At 37.1% G+C, this 20556-nt stretch overlaps 2 protein-coding genes across 2 annotated transcripts in view; one reads left to right on the top strand and one right to left on the bottom strand.

Moving 5' to 3' along the window:
- The window catches only part of LOC111504005 (uncharacterized), a 206684-nt gene that overhangs the window by 3781 nt on the left and 182347 nt on the right, over nt 1-20556 (top strand). The gene's annotated exons all lie outside the window — the stretch shown is intronic.
- Nucleotides 129-18982, bottom strand: LOC111504004 (uncharacterized). Its single transcript, XM_023158469.2, has 5 exons — nt 18701-18982; nt 17058-17206; nt 14235-14476; nt 4215-4619; nt 129-501 (listed from the first exon to the last, which is right to left on the bottom strand). The coding sequence occupies exons 2-5, from the start codon at nt 17190-17192 to the stop codon at nt 225-227; spliced, it is 1059 nt and encodes a 352-aa protein (XP_023014237.2). The 5' UTR covers nt 17193-17206; nt 18701-18982; the 3' UTR covers nt 129-224.

Genomic DNA, 20556 nt, shown 5'->3' with positions numbered 1-20556 from the left:
CAAATGGATCTAATTCTCTTTTTTTATACCCACTCTCATCTCTACTGTTGAAAGGCTGGTGGGACATTTGAAAAGGCGATAAATAATCTCTCCAAACTTTTGTTCCCCGGTAACAAAATCAACACATCTTCAACTCGAAACACATTTAATAAATACTGAAACAAACATTTGTTACAAACAAAAATAACTTAAAAACTAATCAAATACTGGATTTTCTACATCCGCTACTTTTCATCAGCAAATTGGCCAATATTTTTTCCTTCGCTAAAACCTCCTACAGCCCCAAACGATTTTCCAGCACGATTGGCGAAAGCAGCTCCTTTCTGGTAGATTTTACCTCTACCTTCAGCTCCTTTGTAACCATTGGCTTCCTCTAGAAAATGACCTTTGTCGCTTTCGCCTCTGGAACCGTATTTTCCTTCCTTGAATTTTTCCTCGTTGTTTCCTCCTTTGGCGAAGGCGTCAGCTTCAGCGGATCCCTTGCTGTCAAAGTTTCCGTACCTAATATGAAACAGGATTTTAGCAATAGATAAACTCAAATATGAAAAAAACAATCGAATCTTGATATTTCAACGCGGTTTAAAAATACTTCTCAATCCAAAACAAGAACTTTTCCAGATCACAAGAACAGCAATCCTTTTTTTAATGTGCGTTTAATCAACAGTTCACCTCTCTTACTGAAGATGCCAAATTGGTTGTAGAAACGCGCGTCGAGCATGTCTGGTAATTAGAGAAAGTTCTAGTTTTGGATTTATTCAACGTCAGGATTTCAGTTGAAACTTGTGAAACGAATAGAAGAGGAATCATCAAGACTCTATTATACCGTGCTTTCGGGCTCTGTAATACGAAGGAAGAAACTAGACATCATGAAAAATGATCTTCACCGGAATGGCTACTCCAAAGCGATGGTAGAAGAGACTTTCGCTAAAAGAAAGCAGGAAGAGAAGCCGTCACAACCAGTGCTTGCACTTCCCTACATCAGAGGATAAGATAAGAAGAATTGGATCCAAGTACAACATCAGAACCTGCTTCAGATCCGGAAACATCATCCATAGAAGTCTCACGAAAACCAGGCCACCAAACGCGGACTGCGATTCCAAAAATTGCATTAACCGGATACCCTGTGAGTGCGGAAAATCCTATATTGGTGAAACTAAGAGGCCATTGAATGTTCGCATTGCCGGGTACAACAAACACACACAGCAAGGGTAAACCACCGATTCAGGAATAGCAGAGCATGTTTGGACTCATCAACATAACATCGAGTGGTCCCAAGCTGAGATCATACATAGGGAGGGAGCATTGGTTTAGGAGGAGATTCAAAGAAGCCGTATACACGTTGTTCAACAATGTATTCAGCCAAGCTAGCGTAGAGATACTCAACGTATGAAAACCCATAACCAAGCGAAAAATGGCCAATTACCGCCAAACGGTCACCTCCCACTAAACCGCTGAAGCGGAAAAAGGAAAGCGGAGGTAAGTGGAAGTACTCGAATGACCTATTAATGGAATTAGTCCAGTCATCACCCGAAGATGATTGTGGATACTAGCAATCGAAACGTTTGAAATAGCACAGCTTCTTCTTTCGTGTTGAAATTATCTGTGTGTTCCGCCACAGCTAACTTGTCCATTTGGCCTAGTCTGCAGGGCCACAGACAGAATTGGACAACCCTTGTGGAACCACAGCATTAAAACGGTTTTCTAACCCACCAAGAAGATACAACAAAGCCCAGGTCGGCTAACGACAAAAGAGACGTAGTATCAGCAGCAGGGGTCTATCGCATACCGTGCACTTGTGTAAAGGTATACATTGGAACCACCAAAAGATCCATGGGAACAATGCTGAAGGCGTATGAAAGAAACTGCAAACTAGGCCAAACGGACAAGTTGGCAGTGAAGGAAATCACAGGATTCTGTATGAAAACACGAAACTTATCACCCCCCAACCAGAGATACCATAGTCGGCTGGTACGGGAGGCAATAGAGATCCACAAACACACGGAAAAAAAGAAGCTGTGTACCTCAGCCGAATATGGAAAACAATTTTGAGAAGTTCAAGAATGGAAACAGCATGACGGCAGGTAGAAAAGGGCCGACGAATGTTATTGACAATTTACCTGCAGGTACAGGTATCTGTAGAGTAGGGAGGGTGAGTGTAGGTCCACAGCACTTAGGCCATACGTGACCCATTGTACATCCTTCCGAGGACTTGTCCTCCTAGGTCATCGTCCATACTGTCCTTTCCAGGATGGTGGACAGGCCACTAGGAGACATCTCCTTTATATTAGCAGGTGTAGGCCAAGACTAGCCGAACTCACACTTTCTTTGGCAACCTTGAGGTGTCTCACGGTGGCTCCGCGAAGGTTTTGGAAGCTTTTGGAAGGTGTCGTTGCGTGGCTTCTTCAACCTTCTTGGGGTTCCCTCCGTGGAGGTGCACAAGTCAGGGAGCTTTCCTGCAGAGGCAGCTGGTTCCTTGCCTTTATTCAAGGCAGATCTCTTGGTGTCCGCCGCAGGAAGTGCCCTTGTTGTTGGAGGTGGAGTGGGGGAGGAGGAGGATGCACTTATAGCTGCTGCCACTCCAGCCTCTTCCGCTCTCTTTCTCCTTTTGGCCTCGGCGCCGCAAATGCGCTTTCGCCTTGGCCTTTGTATTACATCACGAGATGATCTGCTATGTCCCAGCCTCATTTCTGTTTGTTTCATTGATGTGTGTTCCTACGGGTAGCAAGGGAAGAGTTGGTCATCTCTGGCAGAGCCCCGCATTACCAGAAGTAGGCTGATTTCAATGAGATTTCGCCCAGTTCCCTGAGGGGGATCGTTCGTAACCGTATATTAACCTGAGGCCATTCAGCTGTAGGCACGATTCCTCACACCTTAGTTTGGGTAGGCTGGTCCACGGTGGCATGTTTTGCAAAGGAAAACGGCCAGGGGATTGGAGGCCCGGACAGGGTCTCCAGTCCCCTGGCCGTTTCCCTATCCGCCACCTTGGGACGCGCCCGATAGGTTGCCCAATCCACGGGCAGGTAGGTACAAGTATTAGCACACCAAATTTACTGAGAAGTTAACATAAATACGTCTTACGCAGCCGTAATATCCAGTCTTCGGAGATTAACTCAGGATGTATGTACTTCTGAAGAAGCTAGTCACCCCGCCACCGGAACGTAAGGAAGAAATTCCGAAAATCCACATCCACTAAATTTTGTCCTTCAACATTTTCAATTCTAGGAATAGGAGCCTTTCTGGTCGGCCAAGCCTGCTTGACATAGTGTTGTTTTCTATTACGGCTGTCTCATTCACAAAGGAAACATGGAAACTTCATGTAACCACTTTGTTGACCTATTAACATGGAAATAACTCTCAAATCCCCACTAACGGTCCATGTATGGTAAGAGAAGCTGAGCTTATTAAGAAGAAACTTGAAATTTCCTTAGATTCTTTCAAATGGACTTAGTGTCCATCAGGCAGAGAAGCATATTGGTTACCATTGTGAAGAAGTACAGCTTTCAAACTCCTTTTTGGCGAATTGATGAAAAGTCTCCATTCCTCCGGTGATTTAGTACATTTCCATGATTCCAGGTACGTTGTTGCAGAAAACTAGATCACCCTCTTGTGTAAAAAAGGGAAAAAACTCTGTAACGAATCTAAAGCCGCCCCTGACCCATATGCCAGCCAATTCCTCGAATAAATACGTGACTCACCGCGAATGCAGTTTGAAACCGCCGCGAAAAGTCTAGGCGAGTACCGAACAGACTACAGAATTCTACGATGGACCTTTACCGATATAAAAGGCCGGCTTCCCGTCCAAAGAGGGCAGTTGAATTTGGAAAGTGAATCGAGCGGTTAAACAAGGAATTCAAATAGTGGAAATAAAGTAAGCGTTAGGTGCTAAGTGTTGAATATAAATTAGTTTATGATAGTGAAATATTATTAGAAATAAATTTTTTTGAGACAGGTAATTCTTCAATTTGTTACAACCGTACGGTGGCGGTAATTGATTGTTAAGTTGGTTTTTGCATCGTAATAAGCACTATTATTTCACTAGTTTCAGTTCTCAAATGATATATAATATAAAAAAGTTGTGTCTCATTTCGGATCGGGCTGTATCACAAAGGAAATTCTCCCAAAATTAATTTCTATAAAAAGCTTCCATGCTCAACGGAAGGAAAAGTCGATAAAACTCGAACTCCAAAAATAACGAACATACGAAAAAGCCTCACCTGTTGAAGTGACCCTTCTTATCTGCTTTATCGTAGAAGCTGTGATCCTTCTTATATTCGTCTTTGTGGTAGACATTATGGAAGCCGGTCGTTTTTGATCCCTTGTCGTGGCTTCCCTCGCTAGAGAACGATCCTCCCTTGCTGCCCTTGCTAGACTGGTGTCTGCTGGCGTAGTGACCGTCTTCCTCGTGATGTGCTCCTTTGTTTCCAGCCAAAATGTCGTAGAAATCCTTTTTCTCTTCGCTCCCGTGTTGACCCTTCAGGCCCTTCGCGAATTCGTCCCGATTCGCGTATCCCGTCTCGCCCTCTTTCCCGCGACTTGCCTTTTCGGCTTCTTCGTAATTTGATCCGCCGCCTTTGATGAAATTTGTTGATTTCGCGTCGTAATGACTGGGGCTCGAGATGCTGAAATGAGTCAGAGATAGTAATGAAACTTCTGCTGGCTGGAAAAACCTTCTTGATTGATTTTGTTGCTCGAAGGGTTAAACAAATTTCGGTCGTCAGGGTTTGATATATAGGGATTTTACAGGGAATGGTTCAATAACTGCACAAGGAATCTGGGTAAATATTCGGAGATGATTTTTGTGCCAATCCGACAAGACCCTTTTCGCCTAATCGTTCATGAAGTAGTCTTTTCAAGTATTCAATTGTCTTGTCAGGCTTGTTGAGAGAGATATATACAGAGATATTTGGGGATATTTAATGTCGAGAAATACGTCTTATCGAAAAACATTGTGGGGCTGGAATTTAGTGTATAACTATGTGATACTAGTAAATTAAAATACACATGTACGTGGAGGTGAGGAGAACGTTAAAATTTCGCAGGCTATCTACATTCGATTAGCGATTTTTTTCATTTTTGAGAGGCTTCCTTTTCCCTCACGCATGCGTCAGCGGAAGGCAGACTTGTCCTTTTCGTCGGGCAGATGCTCAGTATTTAGTGTGCGTTAGACATATACTGTTGACAGTATTATAAGAATCTAACCAGCAAGCACGTGATATGTGAAACGTGGCTCGAAAATGATGATACTAATTTTGTGTACATTATTAGCATCATTATTTAATCCTACAAAAGTAACAATTGGCTTATGGTAGCTATAATATATGTACATACACAAAGTAATTAATAAAATATTTTAATAATAAATAACGTTTCCTTATATTATCATAATATCTGAATTATTGTTGTATTATATTTAAAGTAGACCACTTTGAAGGGGGCAACAAAGAAATACATTTTTTTTAGGAGAAATGAAAATTCACCTTATGTTTTTAACAGACCTCGTACATACACATTACAGCGTGATGACCGTCTTGGGAAATAATAGGATATATAGCCTGAAAATAGGCAAATATAAGTTTTTTAATATGTTTCATCGAATGAGAATAGTGGCGTTTTTCTAACTCTTCCGTTTATACCGTAACTTAATACCAACTTCATTAATTCAAACGTAACACCCTGTATATTTTCACATATTTGAATACCTGGCATAATTCTAATTTGAGTTAATTTAACACACCCTATACCAAAAATTAACCATTCTCAGGTTTTCATTTGTTAACTCAAAAAACTGTGTATTCATAAAATTGAAAAGTGTGATAGAATACATAAATATGATATTATTGATTCATCAGATTACTTCATTCCATCGCCCTGTATGAGTAACATTCTCAAAAAGTTATACAAGGTGTTCGGACTAGATGACTAATTCTGAAGATATTTAATGGGCCAAAACTCAATTTTTTCAAATAGATTACCCTGTATTTCGCTATAGTTTTGACTCATTTTTATGAAACATCAAAAATCAACCGTTCACCAGATACATATATATGTTTCTTTTGAAAGAATAAAACATGCACCATAAAACTACGGGCTACGAAACCTTCATTTCGAACAAATACAGATGAATGAATGATGAATAAAAAAATGTTTCATAAAAAAACCGAACATTCAAAAATATTGCATTGTTTTTGACACAAAATATAAAAACTATTTCAAAATATGTTCGGAGAAATTTCCGTTAACTTCCAGGTATTTATTAACTTTAATTTTTATTTGTTTATTTATTAATTTATTAAATGTCCTGTTTAAGTTATACAGGTGTCTCACTTCTCATGGAAACACCCCCGTAACTTCCGTAATATTCGAGGTGGAACGATGAAACTCTCAGGACTGATGGAAATGCTCAAAATACACCTACCACCTGATTGGGGTTGGCCAAAGTGATATACACTGTCCGCCACTTGCGATGGAACACCCCATTTTTACGGTAAAACATATTAGGGGGCAAAATAGGCTCAAAATTCCTTCGTGATCAGGACTAACAACTCACTACGAATACACTTTTTTCCTGAAAAAATGCCAGTCATGAAAAATCCGAATTTGTCTCACTTCTTATGGAAACACCCCCGTATCTTCCGTAATATGCATTTTCCGATGTGTGGGAAGAACTACCTTTGGATGTGAGACACAGCACGATTTTTCAGTAAGATGGTTCACCAGTTCACAATAGTGGCAAAACGACTAATTCTAGCTCCTTTGCTTTGCTTTATAATTCCCATCATTATAGTATTCTTTGTTCGAAATAAAATATGAAACATTTCATGCACGAAACACTTTCACATGTAGGAAAGTGTTTCATTCGGTTAGATTCGTTTTCAGTTGCAATCGAGCCGAATGAAAATGCCAGATGAAAATGCCAGCTCTTGGACTGTTGAGCTATGATGCATAAAAGCGTTTTTCTGGAAAAACAATTCACTTCGCGGATAGAATTTTTTAAGTTAACAGATTGGCACTGTGCTTAAACATCATTCAAGACGCATTTTAGACGAATTTTTCTGTGCCCGTGAGGTATGCAGTCTGCGGTTATATTAGCGTACCCGCAACGTCGCTGGTTTTTGCTCTGTGGAATTTTCATTAACTCGGTGGAATTTTCAATCATGTCGTACGTGGCTTCGTTCAACGTGTTTTTGTGTCTGACCTGTTGGAAATGAGGTTTATATTCCGATATTCCTAATGGGAAATTTGCCAGAAGTGTTGTTCAAGCTGATGAGGTGTTTGATTATACAAGATGCTGAAACAGGTGGGGAAAATTAGCAAATTTACCATACATGGCGGTAACTGTGGAGATCCAATAATATTTCGGAAAAAAACTGTGAAATGAATCCAGAAAATGGATCCCATATGAATCGGATAAAGAATTTACTACAGTTTCTTTTTTATCATAAAATTCACTTGAAAAAATCAGACCCTTTTATTACTTTCTTTGAAATAAGAACGGAAAATTTTTCCTTTACTTGATGTGTTATTCGTTTCTCGAACATATTACGTGAAATGTGTGTCCTTGCTGAACTTGGGGTTTTCCTTCTCATCAGTTTGTCGTTCTTTGTTGTTTGTTTCATTGATCGAAGCCAAACCCTTGTGATATACCTACTTCATCCACGATATCAGTTTTCTTTTTCCTACACTTATTATTGGCTCCACAAATATTTCATTAGGATGGAAGCATGAAAACGGACAGTTTACTAAATTTTCAACAACGGCTACTTTGTTTTGGAGAGTTCAATTTTTGAAGTTACAATAAGCCATTCGCAGATATTTTTTATAGGCGACAAATAGCTCTTCATGTTAAATTATTTCACGAGCAAAATATGAAAATTACAGAAAGTGATATTGACGAAACGAATATACAGTGCATTTCTTTAATGCCCCCCTTTTATTTTTTGAACGAGTCAACTCAAAAAATTGAAATTTGGGATAATGAAATTAATGTATGAATACGTTATTTTGAAGTGGAACATACAACATACAAAAAAGTGGTTCTGCAAGAAGGTGAGATTTTGGTTTCTTTTGATGTTAGTTCCTTATTTCCTAGCGTCCCAATTCCACAGACCTTGCAATACTTCAGGGAATTACTAGAGAAAAATAATTTCAATAATAACGAAATCGATGAATTCGTTTCTCTTACTAATTTGTGTATGAAACAAAATCGGTTCCAGGTAGAAGGTTGCTTTTATGAACAACAGGAAGGAACGGCTATGGGAAACCCCTTGTCCCCCTACCTGGCAGACCTGTTCATGAGCAGATTCGAAATGGAAACCAAAGAAAAGTCGAAGTATTTTCCTAGGATTTGGCTAAGGTATGCGGATGATATTTTCGCGATATTCGATACCAAAAAATCGAATATTGACGACTTCGTTTCCATTTTAAATAATAGATGTCCATCAATAAAATTCACGTATGAGTTAGAAAATAAGAGACAACTACCATTTCTTGACGTTTTGGTAATGAGGAGCAAAAATGGAGGGTTAGAATACGATATATTTAGAAAAGAAACAAGCACGTACAGGTATATTCCTGACAGTTCACATCACTGTGGACAGCACAAACGTGCTGGGTTGAATTTTTTAGTGCATCGTCTTTTGACTTTCCCTGTAACATATGATATGTTCACAAAAGAAGACGTAGAATACAGGAAATAGCAGCCATCAACGGTTTCTCGAGGGGTATTGTAGATGACATAATAAGGAAGAAGAAGTTTAGGTTGAGAATGAACGAAATCTCGACTTTCATAAAGGACAAAAACCAAGATAAATACATCTCACTTCCATACCAGCAATATACGAGGAACTTTGGAAAGATTTTCAAGAAACTGGGTATGAAGGTGGTTTTTAAAACAAGTCATACACTACAGAGCCTTTTGGGAAGTCCGAAAGACAAAGTCGACAATTCGGAAAAGTCTGAATTTACGAAATTGAATGTAAGGACTGCGATGCAGAATATTATGGACAGACAAAAAGATCTATTTAAGTAAGATATAAGGAACACATAGCACACTTAAAATATGGAAGACCTGAAAAATCATCAGTCGCCCATTATATTTGGCAACAAAACCATTCCATAGACTTCAGTTCATTAAGATTAGTTAGAGAAGTTAACAACAACAGGCAACTAGATGCCTATGAGAGTGTAGAAATAAGTAAACACAATAACATTATGAATAACGATGACGGACCTATACCAAAGAGCATGTTAAAATAAAATAAAATAATGTTGTTGGGTTTACTGATTACTACATAAGGGCACATTGCAAAAATAAATTTGGATAGGCAATATTGTGAAATTAATTTTTATATAGCTGAAATTTGTTTTATATAAACATATATTGTAAAATAATAGATAAGGCGAAATTGTAAAATGAATTGATGTTGGTATACCTGTATGGTTGGATGGTTTACCTGTATGAGTTACCATTATAGCATAAATACGATTAGCTCGCATTAGTTTCTAGTTTTAATCTTCCTCTTTGAAGATGATCACTTGGTGATCGAAACACGATTTGGTATTGGGAAAAAAACTACAGTAATATTGAAATTGACAGATGAAAAACTTTTAAGATGGCGACTAGGCGCCATCTGGGAAAAAAATTAAATGGAAAGGGGTGTATTGTGATACATCTTTTTTTTTAAGCTCCTGACAAATGCTTCACAACCCTAGACCCTAGAATATAATGTCGATATCTTCGACTACTATAAAATGGCGGAACTTTTAATAATACAGTATTTCCAAAAGTGTATTGATTTGATATTTTTTCAACAGATAAAGGTAGTTTAATAACCAGTTCAATTGAAATGACATGCGGTCCTCTTGACGTAATCGTTAATTAATGAATCGTGACCAGTTTTTTGGTCTATATCTTGAGATTTATCAATACCGATGTGATTCAACACCTAGGTAGACGTTTCAACAGCTTTGGCTTGAACACTGTCATCAAGCTTTCTAGTTGAAAGGATGATAGTATCACAGTGATATGAACTTAGGATGGAAGATGTATCGTTGGTAAATTACACAGTGAGATTTCAAGACTTTACACTGGACATTTATGGAGAGGAAAAATCGGGTAGACTCTGAAACACTGCAGGTCATAATGAATCACTGCAGATAATTTGGAGTTTCAGCACCAGAAGCAAAGAAGGAATTAAATTCAGGAAATTATCCCAAATTGTTGTTCACGACAAGGAATAATGAATTAATTTGTTGTTTCTGAAGTTATTTCAGGATTTTCCACCCGGAAAATCGGGAGAAATTTCAGCACCCTCTTATGCCCGCGTAATACTCCCAGAGAACAAAGGAAAGAAAACGAGCAAAGCTATGAATATTCTAGCGCTGCAAAACTTTTTAAATAGATCGAGCCATTTTGCAGAAAAGAAGGAAAATGGAATAATTTTTACTCGAATCCTGTGGAACTATCAATTGCTTCAACGAATACTAAATTGACATGTTATTTTCATTTAATTTTTTTTGTAGCCCAAAAACTTCAAATGCATAATTGATGGTAGAGGAACTTACAGAGTTATAACTTGGGATTTTCTGGCTGAATTGAACTTCTTCTCAGCTTGAAAGGGGTTATATTTCAGGGGATACGATGGGGGACTATTTTTATTTCAGGAACTGGCAACACTAATGGCAACAGGTAACATGTGGTGATACCATAATGAAATTTGAGATTTTTCAGCATAAACGAACTAACTTTTTGATGTACAGTGAGTAAAGAAAATCAGTTTTACCAAAAAAATTGAAATTTCTAGAGATCGGAATACTTTTCACAACTTTCGGCGTGGAATATCTCAACAAGAATGTGTCGTTGAACTCAATTCTTTGTATGTTCTTTATATGGCGATAAAGCCCCATCAAAAACTATAATATATCTCTGGTATAGTGAATTCAATCGTGGTCGTAGCAATCGATCGTGTGGGTATTCCAAGACGAGGAATAAGCACAGCGAAGCAAACGGTCGCCCATTTCTTCGACTGAATGGGCCATGTGGTCATGGCCAAATGGGCCATGTGGTCATGGCCCATTTTTTTTCCGGAGGCTTTCGGAGGAATTCGTAAAACTAACCGCCGAAGACACATCATTCTCCATCATGACATATCTCGTCAAACAGGTGAATTTTTGAGCAGTCAAAACATCAAATTGATGATTCATTCTCCGTTCAGTCCTGATTTGACACCCAATGACTTCTTCTTGTTACCGAATATCACAGCGGCGATTTACGAGCGCCGAAGAAGCAGCTGAAGCGTTCAAGAACCAAGTTTTGGAGGTGTCCAAAGAGGAATGGAAAAACTTCGTTGACGAATGGTTTGAACGAACGCAACAGTGTATTGATCATCAAGGAGAATATTTCGAGAAACAATAAAGCCGTTTTCATTAAAAAATGTTTGCTCTTATTTACTATTCCTGAAATATAAATAGTCCCACTCGTATTATATTTCAGTAGTACTGATACTTCAGTGAAGTTTTTTGTTGAAAATTCTTCCGAATCTGAAATGTTTAGGGTTTTATAAACAATTGAATGCAAATATATCAATTGCATGAAACGAAGGGGTTTATTTTTTTATAATGTTTATTGATTTATAATGCTTAAGTCATCTGTGGCATTTTCCATTTTTCAAACTTGGTTTTGATTTTCGTTTAATTTTTCAAATGAATGCACATCCTGTCATTCGTTTCTGTACGACGTTTCACTTTGTTTTGAGAATCCTTTCTTGATTTTTTCAAGAATCTCTGTGCAATCAGGTATAATATCTACAGAACACAAAACAAAATGGTTTGGTTGAGGTTCGTCTGAAAACAGGAAAAAGTAACTGGGAGCCAGATCAGGAAAATACGGTGGATGCGGAAGACACTCGAAGCCCAATTCATGCAATTTTGCCATCGTTTTCGTTAATTTGTGATACGATGTATTGTCTTGATGAAATATAACTTCTTTTCTCTTCTTCTCTTCTTTCTCCAGTAACGCTATGTGATAGTCGCTGACTATTCATATCACTAATAGCAAAGCGGCTGGTCTATTATTTATTTGGAAGATTTGTTTGCCCTTTTTTGGGAATAGTCTTAACGCGAGCAATCTTCCCACAAGAAGGAAAAACCCCTTATATTGCCAGACTTAGATTGTTCCCCAACATTTATCGCTAATTTACTCAACACTGAAACAAGTTTGTGGCCAGAAGTTCCCAATGGAGACCTTACGGTGACTGTGTAAACGTCTATTGTTAATCGTCTACATAAAGGTGGAGATATTTTCATCTCTTCTAACTTCCGACCTATCTCTTTAATAACAACACTTGCAAAGATTATAGAAACGACTAGTCAAGAGAAGACTGGTTGATTTTCTCGAGAGAAACCAGCTATTGAACAAATGTCAGTTTGGATTCCAAAGTAGAAAAAACACTCATGATGCCATTTTTCATTATTGTACAGTCTATATAACAAATTAAATGATGGAGTGATTGCAGCTGTTTTATTCTGTGACATATCGAAAGCGTTTGACTGTGTTAGTCGTGGTACACTGCTTAGGAAATTACAACAGTATGGTATAAGAGCTGTAAGTCTCAATTGGTTTGAATCTTATTCATCTGAGCGTAGTCAAATTGTTAAAACGACTAATTAGTCTGAGGAAGGAAAAATAAACTGTGGAGTTCCACAAGGCTCAGTCCTAGGTCCACTGTTATTTCTTTTGTATATAAATTATCTGACATTGATATTAAAGGAGAGTTCACACTATTCGCTGACGACACTACAATTTCATGGCATGATCAAAAACCCGCTGAACTTCAAACAGTAATGAATCATGATATTAGCAGTGGTGATGCAAATCTTCTCAGTTTCAATATCTCTAAAACGAACGTAATTTGCTTCAAATGTTCCATCACCAATTTACAAATTGACAACATCTTTGTTGAGAATAAACCATCAACCAAATTTCTGGGACTATCTGTTGACAGTGATTTGAAATTTGAAGACCATATCAAGAGTCTCAAATCAAAGTTATCCTCAGGGTTTAATGCTATTTTCATATAGACTTTGAATTACACGAAAGTAAAAAACATTTCGAAACAAATACTTCTATATGAACACTGAATTATACAGAAGATAGTTTTCTCTACTCAGTTTCTATTTCAAACATTCGTTGTGGAATAAAAATCAGATATCATTCACATGAGTTCTACTTTAAATGAATGGTAACAAATTGCACTTACATGGAACACTGTCATCCTCACTGGTATACATCGATGTTTCGCCTTAAGACACTTGTCCCAAGGCTCTTCAGTACCAAATTGGATTACATTATAGAAAATAGAAAGCCACAAAAATTTTCTTTCCCAAAAATTAATCACTCATAGAAATATAACCCCTTCAATTCAAGATGTTAATCTTCAGACAAAAGAGCATATTTTGACTTTGACTTTGGATTGGGTGAAAGGTATAGATCCAGAAGACTAGCATAATCTCCATCACGGTCAGGAATCCTGGTTGGCTTATTTATAATCTGAGTAAGTCCGTTGCTTATTGCAAATTGAAGTCACCGAATATGGAAATGTTGGTACTGAAATGATTGATTTGCAGAAAGTCAATGACGTTAGCAAGTGGAGAGAATACAACCCTATATCACTTGGTGGTCGATAAACGCAGCATATGAATTTGGTGACTTCTGTGATATTATTTTGAACCACATAACATCAATGTTTTGGGGTTCCAACATTTCCTCTCGTTGACAGGAGAGATCGCTTTTGATGGAAAGAGATATTCAAGATATGCAAGAATGTGCAAGAATATAAAACAACTCAAATCAAAATTATAAACCACTGACTGGTGGTTTATACTCACATTACTAACTAAATGAAATATTTTAATAAAAAAACTGTCGTGGCGAGCCCGCCTTCATCCTACTTGATATATGAGTTTGGGGAAATATGGAAGAGGAAAACTGAATCGCATTTTAATACCGATCATATTTTACTGAAAAGTATAACAATAGGAGGAATTGCCAGAATTTTTAATATTGGATGGAAACACCAGCGCGAGATGGATGTCTTTTAAACATGAAACTACGAAGAGGAAATTGGAAAGTTGATTGAGGGCGGAATAACATTAACGCTGTTTTCAGAAGGTTGTTCCAACAAGTTATTGATCAATGAAGAGAAATTATTAAGCGACTATCTCTGTGTATAACTCACCCCGGCAAAGGATCATCCATAAATTTATCGAATCCTCTGGCGTAGGAATACGGCGTATCCTTGTACTGCTCTATAGAGTCCGATTTGTAATCGGAAAGATAATTTGGATTACCATGGAGAAGATTTCGTAGGAACGGATGCTCAGAGTATCGACGTAGATGAATCGATGGGTATCCAAAGTCGCCCAGTTTCTCTTCGGATTCGGAGAAGGATTTGTAGTCTGAGGGGCTGTCCGATTGAACCTGAAAACGACTAGAGTTATAACTATCGATATGTAGCACAGTTATACAGAGTGAGTCATTCAAAACGTAACAGGGAGAGAACTTTTCACTAAAAAATTGAAAAACTTCGGGTTTGTTTGGAAAAAACCTTCAATCGAGAAGGGTTCTCATAGTTTAAGTATAAACTGATAAAAACCCTTTATCATCAAAAGTGATAACTTTAGGAAATATACAGGGTGTTTCATATCTGTGGTTCGAAACTTCAGAGGGTGATTAGTTAGGTCGTTTAAAAAAAAGTTCCTATATATGAACATCTGTCCGGAGTGGCTTCGTTTCTGAGATACATGCCGTGGAAGTTTGAAAAAAAAAAAGGTATTTATGAAATTTCATGAACATCCTTACACCGATTTGGTTGAAATTCTACTCAAACAAAAGTTTGAGTAGAGCTTAGATGATGACAGCACGACCAGCTGTCGAAAGCGCTCGCATATAATTAAATAGGAGTTATAAAGCTTCAAATCCTTTTTGTAACTTATATTGATATTGAAATACTGAAAATAAAGGAAAATCAGTTGCATCAGTCAAAAAAAAATATATGTCTACTTTCTGACACACTTGATTTAATTCATAGCAAATGGGGAAGATTTGAATAACATATTGGTTCTCGGTATCGGTAAGTAAAAACATTGTTCGGTTCTACCACTGATTCTTTGCACATGAAACTCTGGTTGAGACAGTAGTTTTGGTGAAATGAAAAGACTGGTTACCAGTTTGTATATGAATACGCAAGAATGATAAGTTCTTTTAGCATTAAGAGATCAAGAGATAGAAAATGTAAACGCTTCAACAATATATTATTATCTATTCTATGTCTAGGGTGGACATTATTTAGTTTGTAGATGACATATTTCATAAACAGATTCAAGCGATTGCATTGAAAATTGAAGTATCGCGTCGCGGAAAACCAGCCTCTCCAATTTTACTCTGATATATCGGCGTGGCGTCCAGTGTACAGTGTTGCCGCTATCTGTCTGTCTGTTTTTCCGTTAACCAGCTGCCGCACACCCTCAGAAGTCGAAACTTATGCGAGCTAAGGATTAACGAGGTCTTACCTTTTAACGTGTGATTCCTAACACGGGCTATACAATATAATACTTCGTTTTTAGACTTTTAGATGCTCAACTTTGTCCATCAAACAAACTGAAATAATGATAGATGCGTGACAACCACGCACATTTGAATCTATTGGGTAAAATGAAAAAACAAGCCTCCTTACACTGGCCAATCAGATTCAACTGCCATTGGCTGGCGGATTTCATTCAGGTATATCGTGACAGGAAGTGTACATTACGTAATTTTAAAGTTTAAAATTTTTTGCCTGGCTTGCAAGATCACGTACACTATGCATCATAATTTTTTCAATCAGTAGTATATATAAATATGTGACAGATAAGATAGCCATATTCTAAAAGGGATCTAACAAATGAGTTGAAGAGGGTAATTGAACTATCTATGTTCATAAACTCTTTATAATATCTAAATATGAGTCCTTTTCTCTTTATGAAGTGCGAATGAGAGTTTGGTATCAAAGAATACTCTTAAGCAGGTCCGTAGCGAAAAGAAATACCAGGGGGGTAGGGAATCCAAAATTTTCCAACTTTTGTGCTTATTGTTTTCTACTATTATTTTTTCTATCGTCACGGCCCGAAATTTCCCAACTTCCCAAGTTGGGAATTTTGTAAAATTGTCACTTCAAAATTTGTGGACTGTGCAGGACTGTTCTCTTACTTGGGAGAAATTAAACTTTTTCGAAGTTTTACAACAACTCAGAAATTCCAACCTTCTCCCGTTTCTTTACCTTTTCTTATTACCTCTCCCTTTCTTTTTTCTCATTTAAATTTTTTTAATTTAAATTCATTTTTTCACTATTATTTTTGTCTATCTTCACGTCCCAAAATTTCCCAACTTTTCCCAACTTTTTCCCAAGTCGAAACAGCAGGGGGGCCAGGGTCCCCCCATCCCCCCATGGCGGCGGCCCTGCTCCTAAGTCTTTACAGCGGTCCGTTTTAACCTGTAAATGATAATTTATCGAAAACTGATGGATAGTAGTGTTATGTTTGTTACTAAAGGTGGTATATTTACATTTACTTAAATTGAGTGGAAGATTATTCGAAGAGGATAGTAGGAGAACTAGGTTGCTTCCCTGTGGTACACCATTGGTAGCACTGTATTCATCAGATTTGTATCCTCTGTATTCAATAAACTGGAACCGATTCGTGAGATAGGGATAAAAAATTTTTAGCAGATTATAATCGTAACCAATTTCATTGAATTTTGAAATGAGTATGGTGTGATCCCACTTATCCATTATAGAAGAGATTTTACTAACTAATATTTGTTCACTCAGTGAACCCCGAAAAATTTTTAAAATGAATCCCAAAAGACTGAATTTTCACGTAAAAAATCCATCGACTTCTTTTTGTGAAAATCTTGTGTCTGCCACTGACATCTCTATTATTCCAACTTGTTCTCGAAAGATTACATCGATCACTGAAAGATTGTCAACACAGTCTACGTAAAAGTTATTTCCAATTGTACAAACCTGATAAGAATATCCTGAGGCTGACGTTTCAAGGTCCTCGCTTCCAGACTTCGTGATGTATGTGCTGCTCCTTTTCATGGATCCAGCCAAGACGACCGTTGATAAAAGAAATGTAGCGACTGCCAAGTTAGCCATTGTTCCTGCAGGCCCTGGAAAACCTTTTCTTATTGAATAGTTCTCGAATTTTCGTTGGAATCCATCAGGGTTATTTGACGACGCGAAGGAGAAAAGTTGTTGGCTTTCTACAGTTACACATTCAAAGAGTGTTTATTGGCTACACACAAAATTAGTCCGGACATTTTCCAATCCGAGCAGTGGCCAGGTTTACAAATTGAAAACAAGTTTTTTTCCTGAAGGATACTTGTTCAAGTGAAATTATGAAGTTTTTTTCTGATCGCAATGCAAGTACTTGATTTTTGAACTGAGTAACTTATTGATTACATTAGTAATGAGTTAAAAACTTCCTGTAGCCCGACTTTAGTTATACTAATGATGAAGTAATAGAATAGAGTATACAGAAAATTCAATTGTACATTACTATTAAGCTGTTTCAAAAGTTTTGGACGATGGTTGGATCCATTGAGTAGGTATCGATTTGTGTGTATTTTCTTCCTGTGTACACTTTATGGCCAGGTTGATTACTTTCTTTGATGACTGAACATCAAGGAATCGAATTTGTAGGTTTTCTTCTAATTACAAAACAGAAACGAACCGTCACCAACACACTATAGAATATGTGAAGAAAGGTAAGTCAACGACGAAATAAAACACCTAATAACTGTGTTAGAAAAAGGGACACCAGTGAAGAGCAACCCCAAGAGAAAATTCTACGGAAGGAGAACCCCAACGAGGAAAATATCAGAAAAATTAAGCCATTGAAATACACAACACCAAGAGAACTTCAACAGAAAGGAAGAGAGAACAAATGTACCAAAGATCTGGCACACAGTACCATCACTAAATAATTGCCACTATATCAAATTTAAAAGAAGAAGGGCCAAACATTATCTTTACCGGATGAGGAATTTTGTAATATAGCTCAATAGAACCTATTTTTTTCTTGGGCTTGTGAGATCATGCCGGTATATCAAAAAGGCCAACTTGCAGGGGTAACTTCAAGAATATAAAGATTTTAACGTTACCGTCATTGGTTATTTTCTTATTCTGTTTGTACTTATATGAAAATTATAGTGATTAGTTCTTTTCGTAGACTCGACACACGCTAAAGAATGACTCTCATATTCCACTCAGTAATACACAATAACATCAAAATTCATGTAAAGCTATGGCTCCTCGACTGTTCAATTCACTACAGGAAGAGTGTAGCAATTACACCAGAATATTTTCGAGTAGTTTAGAATCAATGAATGATAAAAAATCTTCCAGTTTCCATACAAAATAGTGTAACAGATGGTTTAAGTTGGTTGTTGACCCAAAGATACCAAATTGATTTCATGATTCAACCTTTCAACTTGACTAAGACACTGGCTATCTCGCTTTGAAAAAATCATGATGGCTTTAAAACTCATTATTAGCTTTCAATAGCTACCTCAAGCGTTATTTTACGTCTAAAAAACAGAATTACTATTGTCTATATACTCAAAATCACCCCCAAAATCCTTTTTTCACCAAATGAAACTTACTTTTTCTGTAGAATAGAAAGATATTCACAGTCACGTACACAGTTCAACTAAAACTCTCTCAACTCGCTGAAGATTTCGGAATGAATAAGTGGTTATTGATGCCGGCATTTATATACATAAAATTCAATATTTTCGTAATAGTTAGGCAACAGGTGTTAAAGGCCGTAGAAAATGCACGGACGCCGCATTAATTCTGTGTCGTTCTTCCATGGTTCACCGACAACCGTGTGCCGATAAATTGCTGGGATACCGCAGAGTTTCTACACGAAATGTTTTTGTTTAATACCGTCTTATTGATGCTAATTATCTCGAGGATTTTCATGGTCATCGATATTCAGTATCAGTGTCACAAATAAACAAATATTTTACAAGAAAAAAATGGGTTAGCTGTACCCGTTTGTAAAATATCGCAAACTGTATTCGGAATAATAAATAACGAAAGTCGAGATTTCTTTCATTTCAGAAAGGACAAAAATCAAGATAAATACATCTCAGTTCCATACCACCAATATACGAGGAACTTTGGAAAGATTTTCAAGGAACTAGGTATGAAGGTGGTTTTTAAAACAAGTCATACACTACAGAGTATTTTGGGAAGTCCAAAAGACAAAGTCGACAATTCGGAAAAGTCTGAATTTACGAAATTGAATGTAAGGACTGCGATGCAAAATATTACGGACAGACAAAAAGATCTATTGAAGTAAGATATAAGGACCACATAGCACATTAAAAATATGGAAGACCTGAAAAATCAGCAGTCGCCCATCATATTTTGCAACAAAACCATTCCATAGACTTCAGTTCATTAAGATTAGTTGGACAAGTTTACAACAACAGGCAACTAGATGCCTATGAGAGTGTAGAAATAAGTAAACACAATAATATTATGAATAACGATGACGGATCTATACCAAAGAGCATACTATATAGCTTGTTGAAATGAAATAATGTTGTTGGGTTTACTGATTACTACATAAGAACACATTGCAAAAATAAATTTGGATAGGCAATATTGTGAAATTAATTTTTATATAGCTGAAAATTGTTTTATATAAACATATATTGTAAAATAATAGATAAGGCAAAATTGTGAAATTAATTTAGGTTGGTATACCTGTATGGTTGGTACGCCTGGATGTTTTACCTGTATGGTCTACCTTTATAGCATAAATAGGGTTAGCTCGCATTAGTTTCTAGTTTTAATCTTCCTCTTTGAAGATGATCACTTGGTGATCGAAACAAGTGTCGAAGTGTTAAAAATAACGATTTGGTGTTGGGAAAAAATTCCAGTAATATACTGAATAATAATAATAATAACCCTTTCCTATGATGTATCAACTTGTTGCCAATGAAGATTGGTCTCGTGTTTTAGAACAAACAGACGTAAACACTGCATGTCATAATTTGAACAATATTCTGTTTCGACTGTTCACTGTTCCTCTAAAATCTAATCGTATCCGTAGATATCCGCACTGGTTCACATCAACTATTATAAAAAATATTGGAAAGAAAGAGCGGTCCCACAAAAACTTAAAAAAGTATAATACATCTTTTTATCGAGAACAATTTATTTGGCTAAGAGCTAAGAGCTACAAGTTAATGAAGCTTATAAAAACTTCATTGTTGAGAGTGAAAACAATATACACGGAAATCCAAGTACTTTTTGGAATTTTATCAAGAGTTGAAAACGCAATTCTAGAATTCCCGGCATTATGAAGGATGACAATAACTCTTATTCTAAACCTCAGGAAGTCGTTGATGCTTTTGCGAATTATTTTAAAAGTGTATACATCATATCGGATATCTCCCTGTGTGATAACTTTCCGAACAATTTTCCGGGTATAAATATCCAACAT

The sequence above is a fragment of the Leptinotarsa decemlineata genome, unplaced genomic scaffold, assembly GCF_025532065.1.
Source record: "Leptinotarsa decemlineata unplaced genomic scaffold, Ldec_3_MD MMD2_tig00026336_RagTag_RagTag, whole genome shotgun sequence".
NCBI classification, from domain to species: domain Eukaryota; kingdom Metazoa; phylum Arthropoda; class Insecta; order Coleoptera; family Chrysomelidae; genus Leptinotarsa; species Leptinotarsa decemlineata.
Note: the sequence above shows the minus strand (reverse complement) of the source record. Positions and strands in the feature narration are given on the sequence as shown.

What these genes read in the sequence shown, in the direction of transcription:
- LOC111504004 (XM_023158469.2), bottom strand. Translation starts at nt 17,192, where the DNA reads ATGGCTAACTTGGCAGTCGCTACATTTCTTTTATCAACGGTCGTCTTG. An exon ending in CCTCAGGATATTCTTATCAG is followed by an intron (nt 14,477 to 17,057) that starts GTTTGTACAATT and finishes AGTCGTTTTCAG; the next exon opens with GTTCAATCGGACAGCCCCTC. An exon ending in AAGAAGGGTCACTTCAACAG is followed by an intron (nt 502 to 4,214) that starts GTGAGGCTTTTT and finishes GTTTCATATTAG; the next exon opens with GTACGGAAACTTTGACAGCA.